At 35.8% G+C, this 14,420-nt stretch overlaps 1 protein-coding gene across 5 annotated transcripts in view; it reads left to right on the top strand.

The window, feature by feature from the left end:
• Window positions 1–14,420, top strand: part of EEA1 (early endosome antigen 1) — a 128,034-nt gene that overhangs the window by 103,311 nt on the left and 10,303 nt on the right. For all 5 annotated transcript variants that reach the window (XM_045872863.3, XM_064590796.1, XM_064590798.1 and 2 more), the window contains 3 exons: window positions 1,495–1,596; window positions 3,361–3,555; window positions 9,765–9,947. In XM_045872863.3, coding sequence (XP_045728819.1) covers window positions 1,495–1,596; window positions 3,361–3,555; window positions 9,765–9,947 — 480 coding nt within the window. The remainder of the gene's footprint in view (window positions 1–1,494; window positions 1,597–3,360; window positions 3,556–9,764; window positions 9,948–14,420) is intronic.

Genomic DNA, 14,420 nt, shown 5'->3' on the forward strand with positions numbered 1-14,420 from the left:
TTTATGTTTACTTAGGTAGAAGTGATTTTTATTTAAAATGTACTGGTTTTTCTGCTTAACCCACTGTTGACTTTTTATCCTACATTTAAATGATTTTAAATAATTCTTATGAGAAAAAGAATTGGGATTGCTTAACCTGAGAAAAAGATATTGGTGTTTGTGTGTAGAATTTCCAGAGGCCCAGGAAACTTTTAGTTAAATATACAGTTTTTGTCAATTGCTGGTATGATGCTGGATTTGGGAGAGAGTGCTGTGCCTGTTAGTCCTCAGAGACATTTTCATAGAGAATGTAGCTGCTGGTTCAAACATTATTCTCTTTCCCGAAAAAACAGAAAAAAAATCAGAAGATCTTGATGACTTTTAATTCTGGTACTATAAACTTTCTAATTCTCTGTGAATGTTCTAAATGTTCTGAGTGTTCTAGAACTCTAGATAATGCCATGTCTTAGAGATACCATAAAACATATTTAAACTATATGGAATAAAAGTCACAGTTTCAGGAAATGCTTAATGGGGGAATGTATTCTCAGAAATATTTTAACCCATGGGATGCCTGGGTGGCTAAGTTGGTTAAGCATTTGACTCTTGATTTTGTCTCAGGTCATGATCTCAGGGTCATGGAATCTAGCCCTGTGTTGGGCTCAGTATGGAGTCTGCTTGAGTTTCTCTCCCTCTGCCCCTCCCCCTGCTCATGCTTACTCTTTCACTCTCTCTCTCTCTCTCTCATATAAATAAATAAATCTTCAAAAAAAATATTTTAACCCAGAATAACAGAGTAACAGCAAAAGTAAAATTCTTTTGTTTTCAATATGAACGTCAGTGAAAGTGTTTAGTATCACAAAAAATATATGAAATTAGTATGTTACTTTTATGTTCCTTTCTGTTTGGAGAAAATATCTCTTATATGTATATCTTCCCTTAAGTTGTGATTATTCTTTATTTATATGAATTTATATATATGTATATTTATATGTAATATAAACACATATTTAATATGTGATTCTTTATTGTTTTAATATTTTCTTTTACAAAAATTTCCTTTCTTCCATTTTCTTGAAGATTGTTATTCTGCTTTTATGAGCTTTTTTTTTTTTTTTTTAAGTAACTTCACGCCCAACATGGGGCTCAAACTCAGGACACTGAGATCAGGAGTCACATGCTCTACCAACTGAGCCAGCCAGCTGCCCCTTTTGTTAATCTGCTTTTAAAATAGCATGACAAGTTAATTAACTGTAATTAATTGTGTGATATAAAAACGTGGTTTCCAAAGTGTTCTGCTGGTTGATGATAGAAGCTCTTAACCTTTTTCTGCCCGTCTACCTTTACTGCTATAATATTTGGCTGTTTCATAACTCAAATGGATGATTCTATCCCATGCTAAACCATCAATGATTCTAGTGTATTTCCATGTGTGGATCTTACTAAGCATATAAATCAAACTTCTTAAACTTACTACAAATATCTACTGTATAATGTAGTTTTGATATTTTTTAGGAAAAAACTTGCAAAGAATTAAAGCATCAGCTTCAAGTACAGATGGAGAACACACTTAAGGAACAGAATGAACTGAAAAAGTCACTTGAAAAAGAGAAGCAGGTAAGATTTTTTTTTCTCTAACATAAAATATGTAAAGAATAATGTCTGTATTTCAAAATAATTTCAAACTGATACTTAAGTCAAAGGAGGTTTATTTCTCTGAAATATAATGGATCACAAAAAAAAGTTTAAAATTGTCATTTGTGTTCTACCTACTACTAAAAAGATTTAAGCTACTTTATAATGAAAGAACCAAAATAAAGGATTATAATTAATAAAGTTAATTGAGTCAACTTACTATAGAGTTTTAACTAGATAATTTAGATTAAGGAATATTATTATGATTGAGAAAAATATCTTGATAGGCTTTCCATAGAAATAATCTTTTAACGGCTCTTTATTTCATGGGCATTTATATTTAGTGGTATGTTAATGGTTGTATAACAGCAGATTTTTCTGTGGTTAATGCTTTTATTGCTCTCCATCCAAAATAAGCAAGCAAATGAGTAAATAAATGGGTATTATATATAGTTGTTATTCTCTGAAGACCTACCTCTAGCAGTTAAGAGTCCAGGCATGCAGTTTTTCTAGAGATCTGATTTGATAAAGCAGCAAAATCTAGTTCCGAGAAGTCCTTAATGTGATTGTAGTCTGGTTGTTGCTTGAAAGACCACCTGCGTTTTAGATGCCAGTCATTAAGTGGCAAAATTATGGTGGCTTAGTGCTCAAGCTCTGAATCCAGATTGTCCAGATTATATCCTGACTGCCATTTGCTAGGTATGCTGTTTTGCCTTATTTTAGGCAGATTACTTAATCTCTCTGTGCTCCTGTTTCCTCAGCAGTAAAATGGGGCTGATAATAGAATCTATGCTATAGGATTATTATAGGAGATAAATGGGTTAATATATTTCAAAGTGCTTGGAACCCTTAAACAAAATAAATGCTCAAATGTTAGCTATCACTTTATCTTTGGTTATCGTATTGTAATCATCATCATTGTTACACTGCCTGACTCCTGTTTTACACAAAAACATTTCCCTTTGTGTTGGAGATAAGCTGAAGCAACCATATGTAGCAGTGAAACTTTTAAAAAGTAACTTTGAATATGGTCAGATGCTCAAGTTAGGTTCATAATGAAATATGCATAAAACATGAAAACATGACTTTGGCTGGAAGGGCGGGAGGTCATTGTAGTTCCCCTTGGCCACAGAAGAACCTCAGTGTGACTTCTATATTTTGAACAGAAATATATCTTAGTAGATTGTAAAAACAAGGTAGTAGCACAATATGCCCCAGGTCTCTAAATAAGAAAACTATTGCATGGTATAGTTTAGTGTTATCAGACAGATCCTAAACATATTTGCCAGAAATGATTTTAGTTTTATCATAGTTAATATGGACCTATTCTTTCTGATTAACTGTGACCAATAGGCTAAATTAGCATTTTGAGAATATTTTTGAAAGACAGTAGACATTCCAGTAGCCTAAAGATTGATGTTAATGTTCCTATTTTCTATGATGCAAGGTAATACTAGTCTAACTCATTTATAAGCTCTATCCAAAAATATACTTATAAGTTAGAAAGGAAGGTAAGATTAAACAAATATTGAAGATTAATCCAGCATGTTATCTAATAGTGAATGAGTTATGAACGCTCCATGAGGGCAGGGATTGTTTTGTTTTGTTTTTTTGGTTTACTACTGATCACCTGTGGCCACCAGGCTTAGTACTTTCTACCTAGGGTAGTGCCTGGCGTGTAGAAGGCACCCAGTAAATGTGTCTTGATTGAATGATGAATGCTAAACAGATTTTATTTTCTTTTAGACTTCTCATCAGTTGAAGGTGGAACTCAATTCAGTTCAGGGACAAGTTGTACAGGCCCAGAATACTTTAAAACAAAAGGAAAAAGAAGAACAGCAACTTCAGGGGAACATAAATGAGCTAAAGCAATTGACTGAACAGAAGAAAAAGCAAATTGAAGCTCTCCAAGGAGAAGTTAAAATTGCTATTTCACAGAAGGTAGTAATATATTTGTTTACTTTGTATGGAAAGAAAATCTTTGCAGTTAATAATATGATAACACAGATGAGTTGCAACAAACAAAAATTTATATATGCTCAAAATTTTTCTAAGTAATTTTTCTAAGTATTTTTTAATGTATAAAAGCACTTAATTATGTAATATATAAGTCTGGATTTCCATTCTCTAACCATGTTTTTAGATCATCTTTATTTAAAATTAATCATCTGATAGACATAAAATTACCTTTTTATACAATAATATAATTAACACTTAATAGTATGGGAATAATTTATGCAACATTTCTAGGGCATTAGAAAATTTTAAAGGAATTTAAAAATAAGTTCTTATTAAGGGAAGATAAGAACAAAAACCACAAAATGGTATGTATTAAAAAAAATTCAGGAGTGTTGGTTTCATATAGTTATAATTGTTTGATATTTTAAGTTACATCTTAATGATTTTCATTTATAAACTATTCTAATTTATTATTGAGCATCTATTTTTTATTCTTAAGTGTGTTTTAATACTTGTCTGTACAAGAAGTTGACAAATGGATTGTACTTAATATTTGAACAAAAAGAGCTTTTCACTATTGTTGTTGGTATGTGCATGTCAATTGGTCAACAAAGAAGAAAGAAGTGAAATCTGTCTTTTTTTTAAAAGATTTATTTATTTACTAGAAAGTGTGTGTGCACAAGAGTAGGGTGGGGGTTGTGGGGGGAGGGGCAGAGGGAAAGAATCTCAAGCAGACTCCCCTCCGACCATGGAGCCTGATGTGGGCTCCATCTCACAACCCTATCTCAGGACCCTGAGATGATGACCTGAGCCAAAATCAAGAGTCAGGTGCTTAACTGACTGAGCCACCCAGGTGTCCCGAGAAATGAAGTCTTTCTTATGTAGAACAAACAAAATATGTCAAGACATTAAGCGTTGGTTATCACATTACTAGAGGAAAAAAATTAACCTTGTAAATAGGTATTTTATGTTGACCACTGTATAACTATTGCTATGTCACTTTACAAAAGAGTAATTTTCTAATAACACAAACAAGAGTAAACAAATTTACCTGTCCATTTTTGGTGTTATATATAATTATAAGTCAGGATGTAATTATCACAATACATATTTTGTTGTATGCTTTGATATCTTGTGGTAATTCTTTCCCCCAAAATTTATTATTCTCATATCCAAATATTCCCCAGATCTTCATTTATATAGCATCATAACTTCATGAATTAAAAAAAATAAAGCCCAACTATTTTAGCACATTTTCTTCTTAATTAAATGATTAGTTACAGTATGATTTCTTTTAGATTTATGATTAATGTATATTGACCATACTTTGCATGGCTTGACTAGATGACACCTTAAGAATTACGAGATCTTAAAAGAATTAGGAGATTTAAAGGAAATGTTTTTATTGAAAGTTGTCTTAGTTTGGATTGCTTTACCAAAAATACCATAGACTGGGTGGCTTAAACAATAAATGTTTATTTCTCACAGTTCTGTAGGCTGAGAAGTCCAATATAAAGACACTGGCATATCCGGTGTCAGGTAGAGACCCAGTTCCTGACTTGTAGACAGATGCTTTCTTGCTGTATCTTCATATGGCTGAGAGAGAGATTATCTCTCATGTTTCTTCTTGTAAGGACAGTAATCCCTAATTACTAATTCATGAGGGCTGTACCCCCATGACCTAATGGCCTGCTAAAGATCCCACCTCCAAATACCATCACAGTGTGGATCTGGGCTTCAACATGAACTTTTGCAGGGACACAAACATTCAGCCATGGCTATACTTAATTTCTGTTAGTGTATGGATGCTAAAATAAGGAGCACACTTTTTAACCTTGGGAAGGATGGCATTTTGGGGAGTGTTGGGTGGATAGCCAGTTTCTATAAATTAGATTTTTTTTTTAAGATTTTATTTATTTATTTATTTGAGAGGGCGAGAATGAGAGAGAGAGAGAGAGAGAGAAAGCACATGAGAGGGGGGAGGGTCAGAGGGAGAAGCAGACTCCCCGCTGAGCAGGGAGCCCGATGCGGGACTCGATCCCAGGACTCCAGGATCATGACCTGAGCCGAAGGCAGTCGCTTAACCAACTGAGCCACCCAGGCACCCTAGATTTTTTTTTTAAAAAGACTTTATTTATTTATTTATTTGAGAGAGAGAGCCAGAGAGAGAACAGGAGTGGAGGGGAGGGGCAGAGGCAGAAGCAGACTCCCCACTAAGTAGGGAGCCTGATGCAGGGCTTGATCCCAGGACCCTGGGATAATGACCTGAGCCAAAGGCAGACGCTTAACTGACTGAGACACCCAGGTGCCCTGTAAATTAGATTTTGAATTTACAGTAACTAGAGAATCATTGAAAGGCAAGTATAGTTTGGTTTTGTTGAGGATCAGTGTAGCATGGAAAGCAGGATAAGTTTTGGAGCTAGGCAGATTTGAGTTTAAATTTCATGTGACACACATTAGGTTTATGGTCATAGGGAAGTGAGTCATCTTTCTGAGCTAAATAAAATGGAGTTGTAGCGTTGTTGTAAAGATTGAGAAAATGTATTTAAAATATGCAGGACTGTGCCCAGTGCAATATAGAAGCAAAATAGTTGTTGGCTATTATATGGAAGTATAGCAAACTATGATCTAAGTGTGTTGGTGTGCATGGTCGACTCTGCAGTGATGGTCTTTGACAGTTATCACTGGCCCACAATGAAATAGGAAAAACAAACAATGTTTATTTTTTTTTTTTTAAAGATTTTATTTATTTATTTATTTGAGACAGAGAGAGAGACAGAGAGCATGAGAGGGAGGAGGGTCAGAGGGAGAAGCAGACTCCCTGCCGAGCAGGGAGCCTGATGCGGGACTCGATCCCGGGACTCCAGGATCATGACCTGAGCCGAAGGCAGTCGCTTAACCAACTGAGCCACCCAGGCGCCCAAAACAAACAATGTTTAAATGGGCATAGATATGTATGTACATGCACTTAGATAACGCACACACACGCACACACATTTTGGATATATATAATTGTTTGAGAGCCACTGATCAAGGATCCTGCAAGTAGGATTCTGCAAGTAAGTCAATGGCCCCTGCACCAACTTTATTTGAAATCTATTGTGGGAATATAGAATGAATAGGATAGGGCCCCCAACTCTCAAGGAGCTTATAATTTAATGAGGAAGTAGGTATGTAAAGAAAAAACTAATGTATAAAGGAGAATGAAACCAGAACTTAAACAGAAATGTGAGAAAAATTAGAACTTAATGGAAATTTTGACTGGCTTTCTAGGGAGCTAGCATTTTAACTGGGCTTTTGGAGATGATTATGATTTTGAAAGGTTAAAAAAAAAAGTAAATTAGACATTTCAGGGAGCTAAAACAATATTAGCCATGTTTTGCAAGCTTAGAAAATGTTATAGAACGTTACTTGTTGGAGTGCATGGTAAATGGAGAAGTGAGGGGAGGGATAAGGCAACAGAATTGGATGAAGTCAAATCACAGTATATATTGTATAGTTGTTTCCACTTTAAAATTTTAATATTGGAGGATTAAAGATTTTTAAGAAGGGAGGAATGTGATCAGACCCATTTTAGAGCCAAAACTGGTCAGTTTGTGAAGGGTGAATTGTAAATGACTGACCCTCCTGTATTCTCCTTTGGGAGTTTGGGTTTACTTCTGTTAAAGCAATTATCAAACTGTTGCATTGATCTGTTTTTTGTTTTTTGTTTTTTAATTCCCCACTAACGCATTTGAGTTCCCTCAAGGTCAGAGAACTGTGTCTTTTGACAAAAAAGTCATCAGCAATTGTTTTAAATGAATGAATGAATCAGTCTGTCAGAATAAAGATAATGAAGGCCCAAATTCGAGCCCAAAGGGCCTTTTTGGTCATTAGTGAGACTTTGCAGAGGGCTTAGCCACGAAGGTGATTAAAGAGAAAGAAAACTAGATTTGTGAGAAAAAAAAGTGTTCAAGCAAAGAAGTAGTATTCTATGGAAGAAAATGTGTAAGAGCAGTATTGTCTTCAAGATGAAAAAAGATGTCCAGGAATTCTTCATCATGAAGAATCTAAATTGGAGGACATGAAAAGGAAGTGACATGGGATGTTATGAGATAACATATAGGGAGGTCAAACCCCCTTTCCTCCATAGGCATTAGCATCACCTCCTGTCAGTCTGCCTCCTAGCTCTCTTGAATCATCCCCTTTTCTCATTTTCCACGGCCACAGTCTTAGTCCAGGTTATTTTGTTCCCCTATCCAGGCTATTACAGTAGCTTATTAATAGTCATCCCAGGCTTTTCCACCTCCAATCTATTTGTCATCCATTCATTTAAGAAATATTACTAGACACCTATTTTATGCCGTGGCATAATTCTGGGTATTGGAGATACAGCCATGAACAGACAAGGAACCTGTTCTCATGGAGCTTACACTTTCTTGGGGAAGAAACTAAACAGGTGATGTGAAATACAGTGATGAGACAGAGTCCTACTAAAGGCTGGGTGATCAAAGAAGCCTCTCTGAAGAGATTTGAGCTGATACATGAAAGACAAGAGCTGTCTGAACAAAGGTCCAGGGAGACAACTAGTACAAAGACCTTAAACTAGGGCAAGCTTGGTATTTTCTAAAAACAGAAGACCAACATAGATTAAATATAGTGGGAGAGAAGAAGAAGAATAGGAAATGAGCTCAGAAAAGTAGACAGGGGCCAAAGCATATACATGCAAATTTATAGATTATAAGGCAGTAGAGAATGATATACTTTGTTCTAAGGATAATTAGAATCAGTTGGGGAATTTTGAACAGAGAATGGTGCAGTCTGACTACAGCGAGATAAAAGAGCAAGCAGAGAAGGCACTGAAAAACTGTTGGCAGTAGTCCAAGCAGTACATGATGATAGCATGAACTAAAGTGTTAGGAGTGGATGATTTGGGAATATATTTTGGAAGTTGAGTCATCGGGACTTGCTGATAGATTAGATGATGAGAGATGATGGAAAGAGGAATCAGGAATAACTCTCCATTTGTGGCTTGTGCAAATAGATAGATGATCCTGTTTATTGGGGGAAAGTAGCAGCTTTTTGATGAGCAGTGTCAGGAATCAAGAGTTCTGCTTGAGAGAGATATCCACCAGTCATTGAAAGTGGAGATGTCAGGGAAGTACTTGGTCATAACGAGCCCAGAGTTCAGGCAGAGAGGTTGGGGCTAGAGACATAATTCAGGAGTTAGTTGTAAATAAATGATATTTAAAGCCGTGAGTGTAGTTGAGATCTTCTAGAAAGAGACTGTGTCTAGAATAAAAGAAGGACAGGGACAGAACTCTGGGATCCTATAGTATTGAGAGATCAAACAGAAGAAGAGGAGCTAGTAAAAGATTAAGAAGGAATGACCAATGAGATAGGTGGAGAACCTAAAATACAAGGTGCTCTGGAAACCAGGTTGAAAAATGTTTCTAGGAGGGAACATCATCAGCTATTTCAAGTACTGCTGGGAGGTTAAGTAAGATATGGATAAGGACATGAATATTGGATTTTGGAGCAGGGGTCATTGCTCATTTCAACAGAAGTTGCATTGAAGTTGTGTATTTATTTTAAAAGCCAAGTGCTTATTTTCATACTGTGCACACATATATTTTAATTATGTCATAATTTGTACATATCTCCTGAATCTTCTTAAAGACTAAAGACAAGTTTAGAGTTTAGAGGAGTCAGACCTTTGCAAGATTTCCTTTTTCTGCCTTGTTGTTAATAAAGATGACCTGTAGAATTTCCCAAGTTGTTCTGGAAGTTCAAGGAGTAGAAATGATATACTTCAACACAGTAATGACTTTTTTATTTCTTTCATGTAGAAATTTCTGTTAGTTCAACCTTAAATTATATCATCTTCTAAAGCATCTAGCACATGCATCTTCCATCAGAATGTGGTTGTTAGTCTCCTGAGACATTGATACTTCCCAGTGAAATGCTTTTCTTTATTTAATGCTTTTTTATTTTTTGGTTTTTAAATTGGGACTTGCTGGATTTTGTATCTTGTAAATCTTTAAGTTTGTAACTATAAGGTAAGTAAGTTACTCTTTATTAAAGAAGAATTTTAGGGCATAAATGCTATTGAATTTGTCCTCAGGACTCTTCGTAGTTGTGTGGATTTCATTTTGTATTCGTAAGTGGTTTTCTATATGCACATTGTTGTAAATGACTATTGGATGTTCCAGACAGAGCTGGAGAGTAAACTACAGCAGCGGTCAATACAAGCAGCCCAGGAACTTGCAGCAGAGAAAGAGAAAGTGTCAGTGCTACAGAATACCTGTGAAAAAAGTCAGGAAAATCTAAAACAGCTTCAGTCTGATTTCTATGGGAAGGAATCTGAGCTTCTTGCCACCAGGCAAGATCTTAAGGTATAGTAAAATATATCACAAAAACTCAGTACGCTGCTTATAGACATTCATTAAATGACTGATTTGAGTCCAGATGGGCAAATATCATGCTTGTTTTCTATTAAATTATTATCTTTGGAGTAACATGCTTTTTAAAAATTAAATTGTTTTATATTATTACAAAATATATAGTAAATATAGGCATTTAAAAATAACATCTGCAACAGTAAAATAATCTGGAAATATGTTAACTGCTATATTATAAGCTTATCTAAAGACTTTGCTATCTTTATGTAAAAAGGTAATTTTTAAAAAGGACTGCTGTTTGATGGTTGGCGGGGATGTGGAGAAAGGGGAACCCTCTTACACTGCTGGTGGGAATGCAAGCTGGTGCAACCACTCTGGAAAACAGTATGGAGGTTCCTCAAAAAGTTGAAAATAGTGCTACCCCATGACTCAGCTATTGCACTACTGGGTATTTACCCAAAAGATACAGATGTAGTGATCCAAAGGGGCACCTGCACCCCAATGTTTATAGCTGCAATGTTCCAGTAGCCAAACTATGGAAAGAGCCCAGATGTCCATCAACAGATGAATGGATAAAGAAGATGTGGTATATGTGTACACACACACACACACACACACAATGGAATACTATTCAGCCATCAAAAAAATGAAATCTTGCCATTTGCAATGACATGGATGGATCTAGAGGGTATTATGTTAAGCAAAATAAGTCAGAGAAAGACAATTACCATATGATCTCACTGATATATGGAATTTAGAAACAAACAGAGGATCATAGGGAAAGAGAAGAAAAAATAAAACAAGATGAAATCAGTGGGGGAGACAAACCATAAGAGACTCTTAATCATAGGAAACAAACTGAGGGTTGCTGGAGGGGAGGAGGGTAGAGGGATGGGGTAACTGGGTGATGGACATTAAGGAGGGCATGTGATATAATGAGCACTGTGTATTATATAAGACCTGTACCTCTGAAACCAGGAGTATATTGTATGTTAATTAATTGGAATTAAATAAAAAGTATGAAATAAATAAAAAAGACTGCTGTTAGAAAAATCTAAGGATTTTTAAAATGTAAACCACTTGTGAAAATGCAAGCAATTTTACTGTTGCTTGTCAGGCAATACTGACTTTATATATTGGTCAACTTCCCAAGACTACCAGAATGTTTAATGAATAGAATTAGGAGATTATAACTCAAAGTAAACTTAACCTTAATTATCTAAACATATATGGAAACCTTTTTCTTGACAGTACTATTTGATTAAAGTATCATGTTTATTAAAATAAAGGATATGGAAAAAGTATAATTTTTATGTAGCATTAAGGTATGAGTTCTCTAAGGTAAATGGAACATTTGTGTTCTCTCCCAGAAGATTCAGCTAGTTCCCTCTCTTTCTCTCTCTTTTTGTCATGGTGAAATATTATGCTTTTTGTTTCTTTTTGTTGTTGTTTAAAGTACATTATTGAAAAATTTTGTTGAAAATCACAGCTTATTTATATATAATATGTATAAATATAGTATGTCTATATTTTATCATAGGCTGTTATAGGGAAGGCTTTAGAAGGAGGTAGGACTTGACAGGTTCTCAAGGATATATAGAATTTGAATATATAGAGAGTCCTGAGGAAGGTCATTTAACTCAGGCACATTTGAGAAAAGGTGCTGCAGTGGGAATGAGCAGAGCGAGGAGGCAGTTACCAGTTGGCTAGCATGCTGTTTTGTGTTTGGAGATTAAGTTAAAAAAGATTGGGATCAAATTGTGAAGTATTTTAGATGCCTAGCAAGGATGGTTGGACTGTATATGGGGGGTGGGGTGGAATGAAGAGTCTAAGCAGAGAAATAAAATGAAGAAAATAGTGCTTTGGACAACTTAACCTGGAAGAGGTTTATAGACAGCTTGGATTGGATCCGGGTAAACTAGAGGTAGGGAGATTAGTTAAGAGGCTATCTCCCTTTCTCCATAAATTCCATTTATCAAGGTGTGAATTGATTAGACTGGGCTTTAAATTGAAGAGGTTGGAGCAGAAGAGATGAATGAGAGAGACTGGGTGAAACAGGAGGGCTGAATACAGACAGGCCACAAGGTAACTGAAGGAACCAATGGTGACTAATGATTTGACAGAGAAATAGGAAACTTGGGTCAAAGAATTTTCCTAGCACCGAGTTGTTATGAGAAAAAAATACCACCTGATGTTTAGAAAGTGTCTTATTTGCTGTACTCTCTAAGTAGCTTTAAATTATTGGTATTTTTTTCTTTGTAACATTATTGAAAGTCATGGAAGGTCTGTGGAAGAGTTTGGACTTTATCCTAAAGGCAGTAGGGACCACAGAAAAGATATGCTTAGACCTATAGCTTAGGCCAGTGACTGGCTGAGGATAAGAAATGGATTGTGGAGCAACAGGGCTGAGTGTGGAGACTGAGGGGACACTTGGCAGAGTCCAGGTACACATGATGGTGGTGTGGGCAGTAACAGTAAGGATGGAGAATGTGGAAGAATTAGAAGGATGTTTAGCTGATCAAGGAGATGAAGCTTAATGATTGATTGCATAACTCCTATAGAAATCATACTCCCCCCCCCCCCCATACAGGTGTGTTATTTACCCAAGAGCATAACATGGTGACAGGACTTAGATCTCTTAGATCACATTCTTTCACTAAGCTAACAGCTATTTTTATTATGGTTGAAAACTGCTGGATACTAATAACTTTATACATGAAAGAAAAATTCAAATGTTCGGACAAAAAGAGAAAGGCAGAGGGGTAAGGCTGCTGAGGAGTTTTTCAACTATTAAGAGGCATGGATAGATCTATTCCAAAGCCTCTTTTTGCAGATGAGACTGAGGCCTGGTGTGGTTTGTGACAGGCCCAGAATTGCACAATAACAGACTCATGATTAGATCTCAGTTCTTCTGATTCATAGCCCTTTACTCTTTTATCATCATTTCACTAGGATTTTTAAATATAAAATAGAATATTGCTGAATTCTATTATTAATGCTTCCAAAAGTATCGGAACAACTTAGGAAGTTAAAAAAAAATTCCTAGAGAACTTCAAATGATATTTATGGACCAGAATAAGAGATGGTTATCAGCCATTATTTTTCCTTTGCTTCAGGGATGTTACATGATCTTGTTGCATAGAGGTGAGAAGGGAGAGGTTGAGAACTTTGTAACATGACACCTACCTAAGTCAAGGCTGCCATCTGTGGGCTGACAGTGTACTTCAAGACACCAGTAGAATGGAAGACAGGCTGGCCTGATCTATGCCTTTAGCCCCATCTGCTGGAATATTTATGAAATACTTATGTTTGTTGACTGGATATTTCAAATTGGCTATGCTGTGTGCTATTCTTTACTGATGAAGAAAGGTAGAAGTGGAATTTAACTTAAATTTTGTACCCTGAGTGAAGCAAAAATTCTAAGATAATAAGTTTAGAATTAAATATAAACCTTTAGCCAATACCATTCCTTATGTTATTTAATTAGACATTAAGAAAAAGTAATAACTAAAATTTTAAGTTTTGTTTTGAAAGAAGAAAGGGAAAAATTGTTGAGCAGACAACAGTAGCTATCACAGAACACTCCAGAAATTCCTTTTTAGCTACACTACTATAATGTGATGGTGGTATTCAGAGTCAGGGTTGGTAGTTGATCTACTCAGGGATTTGCCTGTTCCCGTGTGAGTAAGTGGCTTAAAGATAGGCCCACAAAACCATTGATTAGGAGAGGGGAGTTCCCTAAGGGAAGAGATGCTGAGCAGATGAAAATAACATGGCCTGCAACAAGAAAGATAGAAGGAATATTTAAAATGCATGGCAGGATATCACTGAATGACAGAGATGAATATTCAGAGACAGGGTAGAGCAACATGTCTCTCCATCTTCTGAAAAGAATGGTGCAGATTTTGAGCTTGATTTTAAACATTTAGTCACTGGGTTTTTGGGAATTTAAAATTTTATTGGATGTTATTTATACATGTTATTTATACTATTTATACCATGAGCAGTTTGGAATTCTTTTGGGCAGAGATTGGGGGTACTGTTAGCTTCAGGCTCTAGCAAGCCTTGGTATTCTTTAGCGTTAGATCAGGACCCCTATTAGCTGATAATTGCTATGAACTGTATGGGCTAGGCTTTGTCAAATTTTAATTATTTTTACTTGAAATCCCTTTGTGATGCTTATGCCAGTTCCCACATGTACCATGGAGCCTTCTGTAAACACATTCCAGGCGGAGTTCTCACACTCATTGTTTCTCTGTTCATTTGACACATAGCAAATGCTCTCCTAGCATGTACAGCTTCCATTTTACATGCTGGTTCTGTTTTTCAGGCTTCAGAGCCAACTTCTTTAAGTCAAGGACTATTTTTTACCTCCCTGTCTACCTTAAGAGTACACTCAATCAGTGGTTTAGCTGCTTGATCAGTGAAGGACTAGTGACTTTAGGATTTTTGGAAAAGAAGCCTTAG

Source organism: Mirounga angustirostris, unplaced genomic scaffold, assembly GCF_029215605.1.
Source record: "Mirounga angustirostris isolate CCGP_5_RB_7025 unplaced genomic scaffold, mMirAng1.0.hap1 SCAF_5, whole genome shotgun sequence".
Lineage (NCBI taxonomy): Eukaryota > Metazoa > Chordata > Mammalia > Carnivora > Phocidae > Mirounga > Mirounga angustirostris.